The sequence below is a fragment of the Fundulus heteroclitus genome, chromosome 11, assembly GCF_011125445.2.
Source record: "Fundulus heteroclitus isolate FHET01 chromosome 11, MU-UCD_Fhet_4.1, whole genome shotgun sequence".
In the NCBI taxonomy this organism is placed as follows: Eukaryota; Metazoa; Chordata; class Actinopteri; order Cyprinodontiformes; family Fundulidae; genus Fundulus; species Fundulus heteroclitus.
The window spans coordinates 18,536,204-18,551,024 of NC_046371.1; the positions used below are offsets into that span (position 1 = coordinate 18,536,204).

At 38.2% G+C, this 14,821-nt stretch overlaps 1 protein-coding gene across 1 annotated transcript in view; it reads right to left on the reverse strand.

Moving 5' to 3' along the window:
* The window catches only part of LOC105923794 (short transient receptor potential channel 4), a 49,499-nt gene that overhangs the window by 16,792 nt on the left and 17,886 nt on the right, over nt 1-14,821 (reverse strand). The window contains exons 4-6 of the mRNA XM_036143040.1: nt 6,535-6,675; nt 6,112-6,288; nt 1,926-2,126 (exon numbers count right to left, since the gene is read on the reverse strand). Coding sequence (XP_035998933.1) covers nt 1,926-2,126; nt 6,112-6,288; nt 6,535-6,675 — 519 coding nt within the window. The remainder of the gene's footprint in view (nt 1-1,925; nt 2,127-6,111; nt 6,289-6,534; nt 6,676-14,821) is intronic.

The following is a 14,821-nucleotide window of genomic DNA, read 5'->3' on the forward strand; positions in this document are numbered from 1 at the left end:
GAGCTCTCTTAAGCCTTGGGTGTTTTGTGAGTAAACGTTATCTTACCGAGGTAAAAATCACAAGAAAAATCTTTCCTACAACTACGTCACAGGTCTATGTTATTTTGCAGGGTTCAGCTCCACTCCAGGTTTAATGTTTTACAGAACGTCTCAGATTTTCCCGAAGCACCCTGTGATGCTCGATAGATTTAATGGTGTGTTCTGTGATGATGATTTGGTTGGCTACTGATGCAGGAAAGCATCACCAAACTATGACCCTTTCACCGCCATGCTTAACAGTGGGTATGGGGTACTTTTCCTGTAATGCTGTATTCAGTTTATGTCAAAAATGTCTTCTGCTCTGGTGTCCATATAATTCTGCTCTCTACAAATAAGTCCAAAGAGCATTGTTCCAGAGGTCCTTGTACAGGTTCTCTCTGGCAAACTATGGTATGACCTTTATGGTTTTTTTTAGAGCGTAAAAATGTCCTACTGCACATCTTACATGAATGCCATACTTGCACACAGTCTCTTTATTGTTGTCCAGACACGAACTGTTATTTTAATATTAGCAAGAGCATGTTCTAGCTGATTTTTAGTGATTTTGGAGACATCTTTTAGCATCTTGCGATTTGCTCTTTGACTAAACTTTCTTGGCGGCTAAGCCTGAGTCAGTTAGTGGTGCTGAAAGCCTGATTTTCTTTTTTTTTTTGGACCTCTTTAAACCCGTCACCGGACTCATTAGCTGCTACAAGATTTTCTGAAGGTTCCAGTCAGCGCTATCAAATCTCCCCATAGTGTTCATCTGTCGGAAAGACACCAAACTTAACATTTAAGGTATAAAAAGAGGAAACCAACTTCAAAATGATGAGTGATGATGTTTCAGACATGTGCACCTGATGTTAAATGATTGCAGAATTTTAGCCATTTTAAGTTTGAATAAATGTGTGGAAGTCCTAATTAATTTGTCACCAGAAAATGCATTTATTATTACATTAAAAAAATGTGTTCAGGTTTATTCTTTGTCACTTGTGTTTTTTGGCATTTTTGAAATGTATATTAATTATTCAAATAAGCTAGAAAAACCAATGAGGCTACATTCTGAAGCGATTAGGGGGAAACCTAAAATGAAATCCATTTGAAAGTATCTTCTTATAAATCTGATGAAGCTCTAAGATCATTATTTGGGTCAACGGCATCTGTGAGAAGACGTTGGCTCAATGCAGCAGAAACTATCATCCTGGCTGTGTTCCAATAACAGCACAGGATTCATACAGCCTGGGGCATGTATGGCAGGAAGGTAAGATTAAGCATGATGAGGCAGACATAGGGAAGAAAGGATGTGCTGTCTTATTTCTCTATCAAAAAGGCTAAAACAGCTATACTGCAGACTTACATAGATTTGAACTTTAGGTTCAAAGCTGCAACAGCAGCATATTGTGTGCATGTGATACCGAGAAAAAAAAATAAAAAAATCAGCCTCTGCATTAAACAAGCAACCATTTCCAGTGTCATTGTGTTCTGTTCCCTGAAGCTTCTGCAATAGGTGCTATGAAATATAATACCTAGGTCAACTAAAAAACAAAAACAAATGCCTCAGCTTGTCATGGTTGATAAAGCAAGGACCCAAATGCAGACCATAGCAGAAATGACACTGCTTAAATAACAGGAGGAGAGGGAGAGAGCCAGCATGAGAACCAAGTGGAGTCGATCAGACATCAGTGGACACAGGTGAGAACAATGAAGGGAAAGGGAGAGGAAAGGCAGGAACCACAGAAAGAACGAACAATCCAACTTAAACACAAGATGAAGGCAAGGAAATAATAAAGGAATAAACCAGATGAATAACTGAAGAAGACACCATCCAAATATAACAAAATCAAAACACAGACACGTGGTAATCATGACACAGCTGTTATTACTGGCAGTTTGATCTTTAACCATACCTCCTTTTGGTGGTACTTGATTGCTAGTTTGAGTCTTGCCAGGTCGTTGTTGCCCTCCTCTTCCAGTAAGTTGGCATTGTCCCGGTAGTTAAGGATCATTTCCAGCTCTCTGGAGCTCCTCGTCTGGTCCAGGAGGTCTTTAGCAAACTGTTTACACTGCTTCGATAGCTCCTCATACTCAGATTTGAACTCATTCTCAACCTGAAAAAAGCCAGGCAGAGAGCACATACGAAATACAAGTGTTATGCAAAAATATCAGTTGATTCGGGTCATTATAAAACAAAATAAAAAAACTAAAAACTTTGCTTCACAAAAGGATTGGTTTTAAATTAAACCATGCTTCTTGGTGATTTATAACATTAAGTTACTTTATTATGGGTCTACGCACCATTAATCTTTCGTTCTGAAATGAAACATTTGTCTCCATAATATAGTTTTACTTAAAGTATATTGTACATTTAAACCTCCTCTACAGGCAGTGTAAATCGTATGAAAAGCTCAGTTCTTTACATTTAAAGTAAGACAACAGATTTTGTTCCAGTAAACATATTTCTTAATATCCATTCTTCATAAAGGTAAATGTGTAAGCATGTTATTTCACTCTGCCTCTGCTGCAGCTGCTTTCCTAATGCAGCTGCTAAACTCCACCTCTGAAAAACCCTTGAGTTTTTCTTAATCATGATCAGCAAAAAAAAATGTGCCACTTAATTTATCTAAATCTGCCAGTAGCACTGACATGATGATGAGCTCTTTTTCTCCTCCATTTTGTCACATCATGACCACAATCATCACTGCATAATATCGGGGTTCTTATGTGAGACCAACACAGCATGGCTTTCACACTTTTTTTTTTTTCATAACAAATTTAAATCTGAATAGTGCGACATGCATTTGCATTCAGAAATCATGGATAACAGCCACCGCAACCAGTTGACTTTAGAAGTCACCTAATTAGTCAATATTGTGTCATTTATTTAACTTTGATACATGTTTATTAATATCCCTGGACGCATAGCGCTGTTCAATCCATCACCTGAAAACAAAGAGTATGGACCTCCACCTAGATTTACAGGAAAGGCGAGAGGATCCAGTGAGAGGACGACCACTAGTTGTACACTCCAAAAATCTAGGCTTCACTGAAGATCATCAAGAAGGTCTTTATTGAAAGAAAGCCTTATAAGAAGTTACATCAGCATTTTGTGGTAACCCATGTAAGGTTCATAGCAAATATGTAAAGGAAGCTCCTCTGACCAGATTAGACCAAAAAGGAAACTTCTGGACTACTTGTAAAACCTCTGCGTGTGCCAGAACACTAATAGTGCACATTACCTTTAACACACCTTTTCAGCTATGACACATGGTTGTGTCAGCATGATGCTGTGAGAATGCTTTCCTTCAGTAGGGAACGGAAAGCTGGTCAGATATTCTAGGATACCAGTTAAAGGCTGCAACAGACTTTTTGACCAAGGTTCACCTTTCAACAGTACAACGCTTATAAACATACAGCTAGAATAAAATGGTTTGGATCCAATATATGTGTTAGTATGGCCCAGTAAAAAACAAACAAACTCCAGAGCAAAGTTCTGGGGTCCGTTCTTCGTACGTTGCTTAAAACATCCGAGATCAAATGACACATCCAAGATGATTTCATCCGGCTAATCATGATCCGGCTAACTGGGTTCTTCGAACACACCTGTTGTTTACGATTAGTATGCCTGGATTATGTTATCTGAGACAACTGCGCGTTCATGCGTTTGTTTAAAAGGGGAAATGTATCGATAGTAGAAACAATGATCAGCAGCGCTGCTATTGGCTGTTCAGCATGGCCAAAGAACGCCCACAGTTTTTCTCCCAAGCAGAACACGAGCTTGGAAGGTTATGCCGAATTTGAGTCATTAATTAAAACACCTCAAAATCTGTTAAAGCCAGGAGAGAGGGCTGGCAAAAAGCAGCAGACAAATTAATGTGTAAATACTGTCCATGGTAGATGTTTCTATCACTTTCTACAGCATGAATTTTTGCATTTTAATAATTTGATATTATTTGTTCTTTTATATCAGAGCTTCCACGGGACCCACTAGAACATGGGGACAAGTAAAAGGGAAATACAAGAATATTCTACAAAATGGTAGCCTTTAATTATTACACTTTATTTTAAAAAGGCACTTGTTATGTCAAGAGATCCAAATTTCAGTGTCATTCCTTAGACACCGGAAGTAAAGGAAATGTGCAAACTTGGAATTTTAACAAAAAAAAATCTTTATCCATAAAAAATGAAAATCTTCCTTTTCCAAGTCATCCGCAGTTTACACGGTAAAACTGTATTGCTCCGTGTCTAGATAATCCGTCCGTTTTTTCTAATACAATATACGGCTCGACAGGAAGCAAGCCTTTCAAAGTAAAACTAAACTTCACAATAAAATGGCCCGAATAACTCTTCTTACTGAATATGATAAAATTAAAAATAAAAAGCAAACCATCATACAAATAACTTAAATATTTTCTATTTATGGCTCTAACACAACTTTTTCTTCTTTAAAAGCCACTGGTAAATTATGCGTTTGTCTGTTTATAGCAGCCACCAAGAAAATCTCTCTACACTGTCACACTGTCGCGCTGCGCTAAAGGATCCTGTCTATTGTGCAATACGCGATTAATTCGAAAAACTCTGCAAATTATTCTTGCACCTTCCGCAACAGGTTGCTGTCGTAAAAATGGACATGGCGACGGCAGACTTCCCATCTCCTCCGCTTATAAAGCTGCGATCTAATCTTGTTTACATGAAATAAACCTGCTCTGGAGCAGGCTTAAGCTGGCACACATGTTGCTATGACAACAAGTGCAGGATGTCTTTCGAAGAACCAAACGATCCAAGATCATGCCAAATCGTCAACAATCAAATCCTGCTAACTGAGTTAGCGACGTACGAAGAACGGACCCCTGACCAAGTTTGAGTTGTTTGTATGCAAACTGGTGGAAACATACCCCCAAAATATCAGCAGGGTTGATCACAGGAAGAATTCCTAAATATTGACCCAGTGGGGCTGCATATAAATGCACGTCACGGTTTTCAGATTTGCCTTTGTCAGAATAGTGGTTGTAATCTGAACAAATGTGAAAAAGCTGTTGTCATATTTTGTCAAGCATTTTTCCGGGGATCCTTAATTCTAAAAACATCTTTCATTATCATTTATTGACATAATTGTAATATTCTGGTTTTTGTCTTGGTTTATGTTTATTATTTGATCAGTTAGTTCACTCTCTGCCTCAGCTTTTATTTCTGGTCTAGGTCTTGTTTTGGATTCTTTCATAGCTTCTGCACGGTTATAGTTTATTCTGTCATTTGCATTAGTTTCTGGTTTTTAAATATGTGCTTGTGTTTTGCTCTGTCTTAGCTTTTGTTTTCTTTCTTGGACTAGTTTGTATTGTTACTTTAGTCAAGTATTTTGTCTAGTTCAGTTCTGTCCTGTTTTCTGCCACTTGTCCTGTCAGTCCTTCAGTCACTTCACTTCCCCTGATTACCTCCACCTGTCCGAGTTAATCAGAGTCACTTGGTTTCACCTGTCCACCTGTCTATTTAAACCCTCCTCAGTAATCTGTTTGTTGCCGGAACTTCAAACTTGTTTCATTAATAAGAGTCCTCCACGTTTTTGTACATCTGATTACCTGACCTGTCCTCTGTTTTTTGAGTCTTTCCCAGTTTTTGTTGTCACCTGATGTCTGCTCTGTACTTCCGTTGTGGATTGTTTTTCTGTCTGCCTGGCTCATCCATCATCTCCTCAATAAATCCTTTCAAGAATTATTTTGTCTGGCTGAATACCGTGTTCATCTCCTCATAAATCATTACAATAATGAACCCATTAAGCTACTATATTCGACAAAAAAAATTGATAATAAGTGAAGCATGAACATTTAAAGATTCATTCAGTATTTACAAAATTTCAAAAATGATTCTTCTTTATGATTGGATCTTGCATTAGATGTTCACTACATAAAATTTGCCTCATTGCCCAGCAAAAAAAAGAAAAAGAAAAAAAAGAATCACAGGCAATTGTGTCTGATAATATGAGAGGGAAAGGACACATGATTAATTAATGAGCATGCTGCCAATATTACAGGTCCTCAAAGTCTAATTTTAGCAACGTGGCCTCAGCTCGGCAAACGGCGGTGTCTGTCTTCTGCTCACCTTACTGAGCTCCTGCAGCTCCCAGCTGAGCCTGAATGCGGTGAGGAAGGGATCTTCGCTGGAGAGCGCAATTAGAGAGGGACTCGACAGCGCTTTGTAGATGTTGAGGCGAGACCGAGAGTGCCGCAGGCTGTCCACGTCTGAGCTAGACACACACTCCACACAGTTGCAGCGCACCTGCGAGATCAAACAATGCGTGGACACATTTTAATGAGGCTTTCCTGTGTTTAGTCATGGATCATGTTCCCGGGTAGCGAAGCAAGCACTGAATTCATTAAATCTGCTAAGCGCTGTAATTTCTGGCAATATTTAGTGCCGGTGGCCTTTTTAAGTCATGTGTACATTTTGCAATAAATTCCCCCATAAAGAAGACACAGACAAATGCATACACATCGAAATACACTATTGACTTCTTTCTCTCACCTCATGCGGCTGTGGCATAGAGACACCTTTCTGCACCAGAAGCTTGATGATTTCATAGTTATTGGTGTGTGCAGCAAGGATGATGGGAGTGATGTCAGGGGTGAAGTCAGAAAACTGCTTGTCCAATAAGATAGGGGGGACCTTTTAGAAGTGAGGAGGAAAATAAAACCTTTAGTCTCACACACGTCAACTCAAACTTACAAGCAGCACATGAGGCCGTGGACTGTGAAGCCAGTTAATTCCCATCTGAACCTTTTTTTTTATTATGTGATTCATGAAGTATGGATGGTCTTGTGCTGAATCTTCAAAATCTCTGAAGGTTCTGACATTGACGGTTTGTTAAATCAACACTATACAGTGCTGTGAAAAAAAGAAGTTGCCCCCTTATAGATTTCTTTTTCCCCCCCATCACACGTAGATGTCTCAGATTATTAAACAAATTTAATTGTCAAAAAAAAACACAGCCTGATAAAATAATTGTTGAAAGAAAACAATGGCCATAAATGTGTTCGTGATGACTCAAAATGTATCTTTTCAATCGCTGTGGAAGTATTTTATCCCATTCGTATTTGCAGGATTTTTTTTAATTTGGTCCCTTTGAAGGGTTTTTGAGGAAGTCTGGTCTCTTAAAAAATCACACCACAGCTTTTCAATCGAATTGAAGTCCAGACTTTGAGAAGCTCACTTCAGGACCTTAAGTTTAGTTTTTATGAGTCCTTTAGAGGTGAATTCCTGGTATGATTTGTATCCCGCTGTATAACCCTGTCCAGGCCCTGAAGCAGAAATGCAGCCCCTGACCAACACAATACCACCACCATGTTTGAATGTTTTATGTTAGAGTTACAAGAAACATGTAGCATTATCAGTTTTTATCTATGCAGTCCAAAACATATTTTCCAATCAAGAAGTGTTTTTTAGAAGTGGGAGATGACCTGTGTTCTTTTTGGTCTGTTTTGGCTTACGACTCTCTCATGGATGTCATTTTTACAATATGTCTTTTACATTACTAAATACTGGAAATTGACCTTAACTGATAGATTTGCTGTACTTGGGTATTTTGTGACCTCCTGCATGAGTCAACAATGAGCTATTTGAGTAATTTTAATGGGATGGCAACTGGGAAGGTTTACCACTGTTCTGTGTTTTCCCCATTTACAGATAATAGCTCTTTAAATCTTTTTTGCTGACATATGTCAATGACTTTGTTCCTAATCAGTTCTTGAATTTACATAGTTCATTGCTTGATGAATATTTTTTTTCTTTAGTTTGCTTCATGTTGTTAGACAGGCTCCATAAAAGTGATTCCTCCTTAACCAAAAAATATGGTTAATCACAGTAAAGCCATGATTTAGTGAGTGGGGCAATCTTTTAGGACTATGATAGTTTGGATAGCTGTTTCCCTTACCCCTGCACTAGAATAATTATTTGAAAAGTATATTCATATTTACTAGTGTTATCTTTGTCTAATATGAAAATCTGCATGGTAATCTGAATAATTATAATGTGGCATAAAACCCTAAAAATAATTGTTTTGGGGAGCAAATACTTTTTGAGGGCACTGAACCTTTATAAAACACCATCTTTGGCCAAAGAGGGGAGAAAAATACTCTCTTTGTATTAATTCTGCTGTGAGGACTGGAGTCCACAGTTCAGTAGGAATATATGTATTTCATACATTTTAGACGGGAACATGCTCAGAGGAAACCTCACCCAACATTTCCCTCTTATCACTGACTGCAGCTAAGTCCTTTTAGCAATTTTCATGTCATTCAGGGGAACAAGTGAGCAGCAGTGAGTTGGCTCCTCTTTGACTTCTTTTAATTGAAGGCCTATTATCTGATTCACTGGTGGGGGAGAAAGGGAAGTTATTCAGAGAAATATGAGATGGGTAAGGACTTTAACTCGAGGCAGACTCATGACAGACGGAAAAGAAGAGGTTAGAGTTCCAGTGAGCAGACATTACAAAGATGAATATTAAAAAGAGGGGAGCAGCTTGGGAGATAACAGTTTTTTCTCTGCTGTTATGGGTTATAAAAAGCTATAGCAAAGCTAAGAAAATAGAGATGTGACCACAGCTGTGATAATGAAAAATCTTAGATTCAAGAAAACGTAACTTGATTTAGAACTGGATCTAAGGGACACGTTCCTAAAAGGTTTTCACAGATGAATATTTGGCTTCACAAACTCTCTTAGTGCCATTCTGCATGTAGAAAAAAAAAATCCTGCTGTAGTTTTTAAAAACAGAAAAAAATATGCTTTACCTCTTCTTGTTTGGTAAAATATGTTCAGCTGTTCAAGAAACTAGGGCCTCATTTGAAGTATTTTTGGATTTCAAAGCACCAGATTGTGACTGATTCAGACTGCTCCGGTTTCATTTATTACAAAAGCCCACTGGTTTAATACATGCAGAAAATATTCTGATGTTATCTTGCCGGCTGGAGGCAAATATCGCTCTTCAGTGGCTCTAACCTGCACATATCAATCAGCATTAATGGAGTCTTCACAGATGTGCAAATTCCCTGTGAAGTGCACTAATGCACCCACATTCCATCAAGGGTGCTGGCTTTTGAACTTTTTCCATTGATAATGTTGATCGGCTCTTTAAAGCTCGAAGGATGTAGCACTCATGATTTAATTTGTCGGATAACTACAAAGTACCAACCTTGCTTCAGTTAAAAAAAAAAGTTGCAGTGTGCATGAAAAAAAGCTTCATCCAATCAATTAAACTTGGCTCTTCCTTTGCAACTTTTAACTGCATTAAAATGCTATTTTACAGACAAAAATTTCAGACCAAAGATAGTAAGTCAGATAAATAGGCTTATCCTCATAATTTATTTATGTAAATGTACTAAATGATAACATAAACCAAATTTTACGAGTCAAGCACATTCAATCAGTCAATTTAAGTGTTGGCTTGCTAGTTAAACTAGGGCTGTTCAATGCACAACACAACAACAGGTAAGCTTGGACTTTTTTTCTGATTTTCCCTTGCATATTTTACTGCCAATTTGCACAAACAGTTCCTAAAACTGCACATGACTCTTCGGCAGAGAAATGTATAAGTAAAACTCATAACAAAATCTACTGAATACAGTAATAATGGCTCTTAGAAGTTGAACTACTACAATCCAAATTTCCTGTGCTGTGAAGCTGTGCTATTCTGCTATTGCTAATTCCTAAACTGGAGCAGAGATCTGTATTAAGCTGTTTTTGTTTTTTTGTTTTTTTACTTCTTTCTAGGTTTATAATGATTTCATGACTTGCAACCTTTTTGTTTGCGTTTCTTCTCATGGAAATACGCAGATTGTTAAAGCAGCACTGTGTAACTGTCAGCCACTAGGGAGGACTAGACCTCTAACCTTCAGGTTTAGTGCCACTGAAGGCCACTGGCAACACTGTATTGTCGCAAAACAGTCTCTGTGTTTTGGTATCTTATCGTAGACCACATTGGACCAGCGTATTGAGTTGTTTCTAAAGACAAGGCCACCCCTCTAGATTATTTGCAGAGTCTTTATATTCAGAGGGAGAGGACGAGGCCGAACTAGGGGGAGAAGGAGAAGGAGGGGGAGCTCCAGGAGCCGTGGAAGAGAAGGACAGTGTAGACAATAGGCTCAGTCATCTGATTATGAAAGGCTGCAGGAACTTCAACAGAGGAGAAGAGCTGACATGCAGGTTCCATCCATCCATTTTCTGACACGTCTATCCCTTGTGTTGTCACTATATCACTATATTTACTGTATTTTGAAATAATGGCCATGGTAAACTTTGACGCAAACTAAGAGAAAAGCAGCAGCATGTAAGGTTAGCTCTCATGTTCAAAGGGAGCTCAGACTGCCTTAAAGCAGCGCTCTAGGTCACATGACCCATTCAGAGCCGATCCGCACCTCTCAAGTTGCATAAATTCGTTTTTGAAAAGGGCAGCCTGCGCTGAGCACCCATACATGCCAAGTGCTGTACATTTATAATAAAGATATTTACCGTAAAATCAACCTAAATCATTTTCATTTGTCACCCGGGATGGAGGTAACATTCACTATAAACAATCCTTCCTCTCCATCAACAATGTTTTGGTTTTTGGTGATATGGAGATATGGGGTCCGTACTTCGTACGTCGCTAACTCAGTTAGCAGGATTTCATTGTTGACGATTTGGCATGATCTTGGATCGTTTGGTTCTTCGAAAGACATCCTGCGCTTGTTGTCATAGCAACATGTGCGCCAGCTTAAGCCTGCTCGAGAACAGGCTTATTTCATGTAAACAAGATTAGATCACGGCTGTATAAGCGAAGGAGATGGAGAAGTATGCCGTAGCCATGTCCATTTTTACGACTGCAACCTGTTGCGGAAGGTGCAAGAATAATTTGCAGAGTTTTTCGAATTAATTGCGTATTGCGCAATAGACAGGATCCTTTAGCGCAGCGCGACAGTGTAATTGTAGAGAGATTTTTCTTGGTGGCTGTTATAAACAGACAAACACATCATTTAACAGTGGCTTTTAAAGAGGAAAAAGTGGTGTTGGGGCCATAAATCTAAAATATTTAAGTTATTTGTATGATGGTTTGCTTTTTATTTTTATCCTATTCAGTAAGAAGATTTGTTCGGGCCATTTTATTGTGAAGTTTAGTTTACTTTGAAAGGCTTGCTTCCTGTCGAGCCGTATGTTGTATTAGAAAAAACTATGGATGGATTATCTAGCCACGGAGCAATACAGTTTTACCGTGTAAACCGTGGATGACTTGGAAAAGGAAAATTTTCATTTTTTATGGATAAAGATTTATTTATTTTTTGTTAAAATTCCCAGTTTGCACGTGTCCTTTACTTCCAGTGTCTAAGGAATGACACTGAAATTTGAATCTCTTGACATAACAAGTGCCTTTTTAAAATAAAGTTTAATAATTAAAGGCTACCATTTTGTAGAATATTCTTGTATTTCACTTTTACTTGTTCCCATGTTCTAGTGGGTCCTGTGGAGGCTCTGATATAAAAGAACAAAGTAAATATGAGATTATTAAAATGCAAAAATTCATACTGTAGAAAGTGATAGAAACATCTACCATGGACAGTATTTACGCATTAATTTGTCTGATATTTTTTGCCAGCCCTCTCTCCTGGCTTTAGCAGACTTTGAGATGTTCCCTGTCGTTTTAATTAATGACTCAAATTCGGCATAACCTTCCATTAAAAGCTCTTGTTCTGCTTGGGAGAAAAACTGTGGGCGTTCTTTGTTCATGCTGAACAGCCAATAGCAGCGTTGCTGATCATTGTTTCTACTATCGATACATTTCCCCTTTTAAACAAATGCATGAAGGCGCAGTTGTCTCAGATAACTCATTCCAGTCATACTAATCGTAAACAACAGGTGTGTTCGAAGAACCCACTTAGCCGGATCATGATTAGCCGGATGAAATCATCTTGGATGTGTCATTTGATCTCGGATGTTTTAAGCAACGTACGAAGAACGGACCCCTGGTGCACAACTACTTTGGTGCATTGTGTGTTTACTTCCTGGTTCCTGAGCCAATCGTATGAGAGTTCCCATTGTTGCCAAAACAGAGTATTTAGCCTGTGGATATTCTCAGTTATCCGGGTCATCGCAACAGGCAAACAGGCTTAAATCGGAGGCAACCGGACGTTTGCTCAGTTCTTTCTTAAAACATTTTAAAACCTATCCAGGAGTCTTTGTCTTTTGTGTAACTCGCAATCACAGCTGGGCACTGTTGTGTATGCTGTACATTGCAGTGAGGACTGCGAGGACTCCTACATTGGAGAAACCAAACAACAGCAACATAAATGTATGTTACATCACAGGAAGGCCAGCAGCTCGGGGCAATATTCAGCAGTCCTCGTGCACCTCAAGAACAACTGTTTAGATGACAATGATGTCCAGAGTTTGGACGGAGAGAACAGATGGTTTGCGAGAGGGGTTAAAGAAGACATCTTGGTCATCACTAAACAGAGGGGGAGGAATGTGATTCCAACTCCCCAGTGTTTACAGCTCGGTCCTCCAACACATTCCAAAGAGAAAACATCAGCATTCTCGTCATGATTCAGGTGACCAAGTACTCCACTCACAACCAGCAATAGCTTCTAACGACCCAGATCATTGATTTGCATCTGACTTAGAATGCACCTAGGAGGATGGGCCTCTGTGTCCTTTAAAAAAAGTAGCGCTCCAACCACTGGTTGCTCAAATACGATAAAATATGGTATTTTATCCAGGTAAAAGAGCAGTAAGAAAGTCAGCAAGAGAAGCACAGCAGAAGTAGAACAGAACACAACATTAAATACCTATCCTGTGTAACTATAAAGTCTGAGCATTCACAGCAGCAGGACCATTGAGGAAACGGCTGTTGCCTGTGGCAGGCTGTTGTTCCAATTTGAAGCACTTAGTGTCATTATTACTTATTGTTCCTTTAACGTTGCTGCAAATAGCGTTAATCCAAAATTCATGATAAAAATCGAGAAAGGTGGCAGTTTTATAACTTCCTGTGGTGGAAAGTGGTACCAATGGTAGCTTTTTTCTGCCCAGCTTCATAAAAGTGCTACATCTACAACACTGTGCAGACTAATTATGTTTAACGGAACTAGAGCAAATTTTCTTAATTCAAAAACTGAGATATTTTTGTTCCAGTATAAAAAAATCCAGCATTATGTCAAAACAAATCAAATACAAAGCCTGGAATCTGGGAACAGATCCTGAGTTATCGTGATTTGGCTTTGTGAGTCATAACTTGATTTTCATACGTCCCTAATAGCCTATTGTGGTTGAGGATGACTTATGCTGGGCTGTAGGGGGGTGGGGATGCTGAGCCACGAGTCAGGAAGCAGTGCCAGATGAGACTGATCAGAACAGATGGGGCAATTTACCCACTAGTCTTTCTCTTTTAGGTAGTTGTCCAGATTCACTCTGGTAATAATGACTGATCTCCATTCATTAAACACACAATTAAACTGTGATCTTATCAAAGTACATGGGTATAACAAACTGTGGTGGCAGCCCAGTTTCAACTTCAACTATTTTTTATATGATTTTATATTACAGCATTAGAAGATGAACCAATTGGTTTGCATAAGTAGTAAAGAAAAATAATCTAGTGACAGTTCATATTCTTTTATGATGGACTATGGTGTAGCAAAAATGAAACTTAGACTAAAGTCAAGTTTGATCAAAGGTTCAAACAAACATTTGATGAATTAAATGGGCATTTAAGAAATTACTGACACCTGTGTATATATATATATATATATATATATATAAATATATATATATATATATATATATATATATATATATATATATATATATATCACATTTCCTTCCCTTGTGAAAAGAATGACTGCAATGCTTGTTAATACCTAAAAATGTAGTAATGTATAAGAATATGTGATAGCAAAAGTCCACTTACTATTTCCCTCCTCAATAATTTGAAGCAGTTGTGTGAAACGTATTATGCCTTTGCTGTATTTTTGAGTGAGACTGTGTGGCATAAAAAATGCAATATAAAAAGAGTGGGGGAAAAAATAGGTGCTCCTCGCTGTTCATCCAACCCCGTAAAATCCCGTAAGCACTTGACAGATATACTTTAATCTATGTTACAAATGCAAAAGAGGTTGATATGTGAACACTAGGGCTGTGCAATATATCAAGAGTTTAAAAAATAAACTTTTTTTTAAAGAGACATAAGATGAGACCACATGATTTATATTGAGATGGTTTATGCTGCGTTATAATTATTATGTATCCCAGTAATTCTTTTTCAGCTGTTTCATATATTTACAGCTACAGCAGTTAGTTTAAAAATGTGCCTGTGAGCGATTTGTGATAAAGCTTTTATTCAGTGATACCTTTTCTAATTACTTTATGAAAAGAAAAACATATCGAGATAAATATTGTATATCAGCATTTAGCCTAAAAATATGGAGATAGTGCTTTTGGTCCATATCGCCCAGCCCTAGTGTACACTTTGTATTTTTAGTTGCTGGATTATATTGACCTTTAGAATGTTACGCTTACATGTTCAGGTATCCCAGCTTCCATGTGTTTGGATTCATGGTATCATTCTGTTGGACAAACTCATATTGTACTATGAATAAAAGTGGACAGTAAACCAGGCCTGCATATGTTTTTTATTTTTTATTTTTAAAGTTCCTGTGTATTTTCTCTAGGTTAGAGAGAGCTATTGCAGAAGGGCTGAAGAACATCATGTGGCTCCAGAGCAGCAGGTTGGTCTCTGCTGTGAACATTAGAAAACTGAACTTTGAGTGAACATATCCCGGGTCTGACAAGC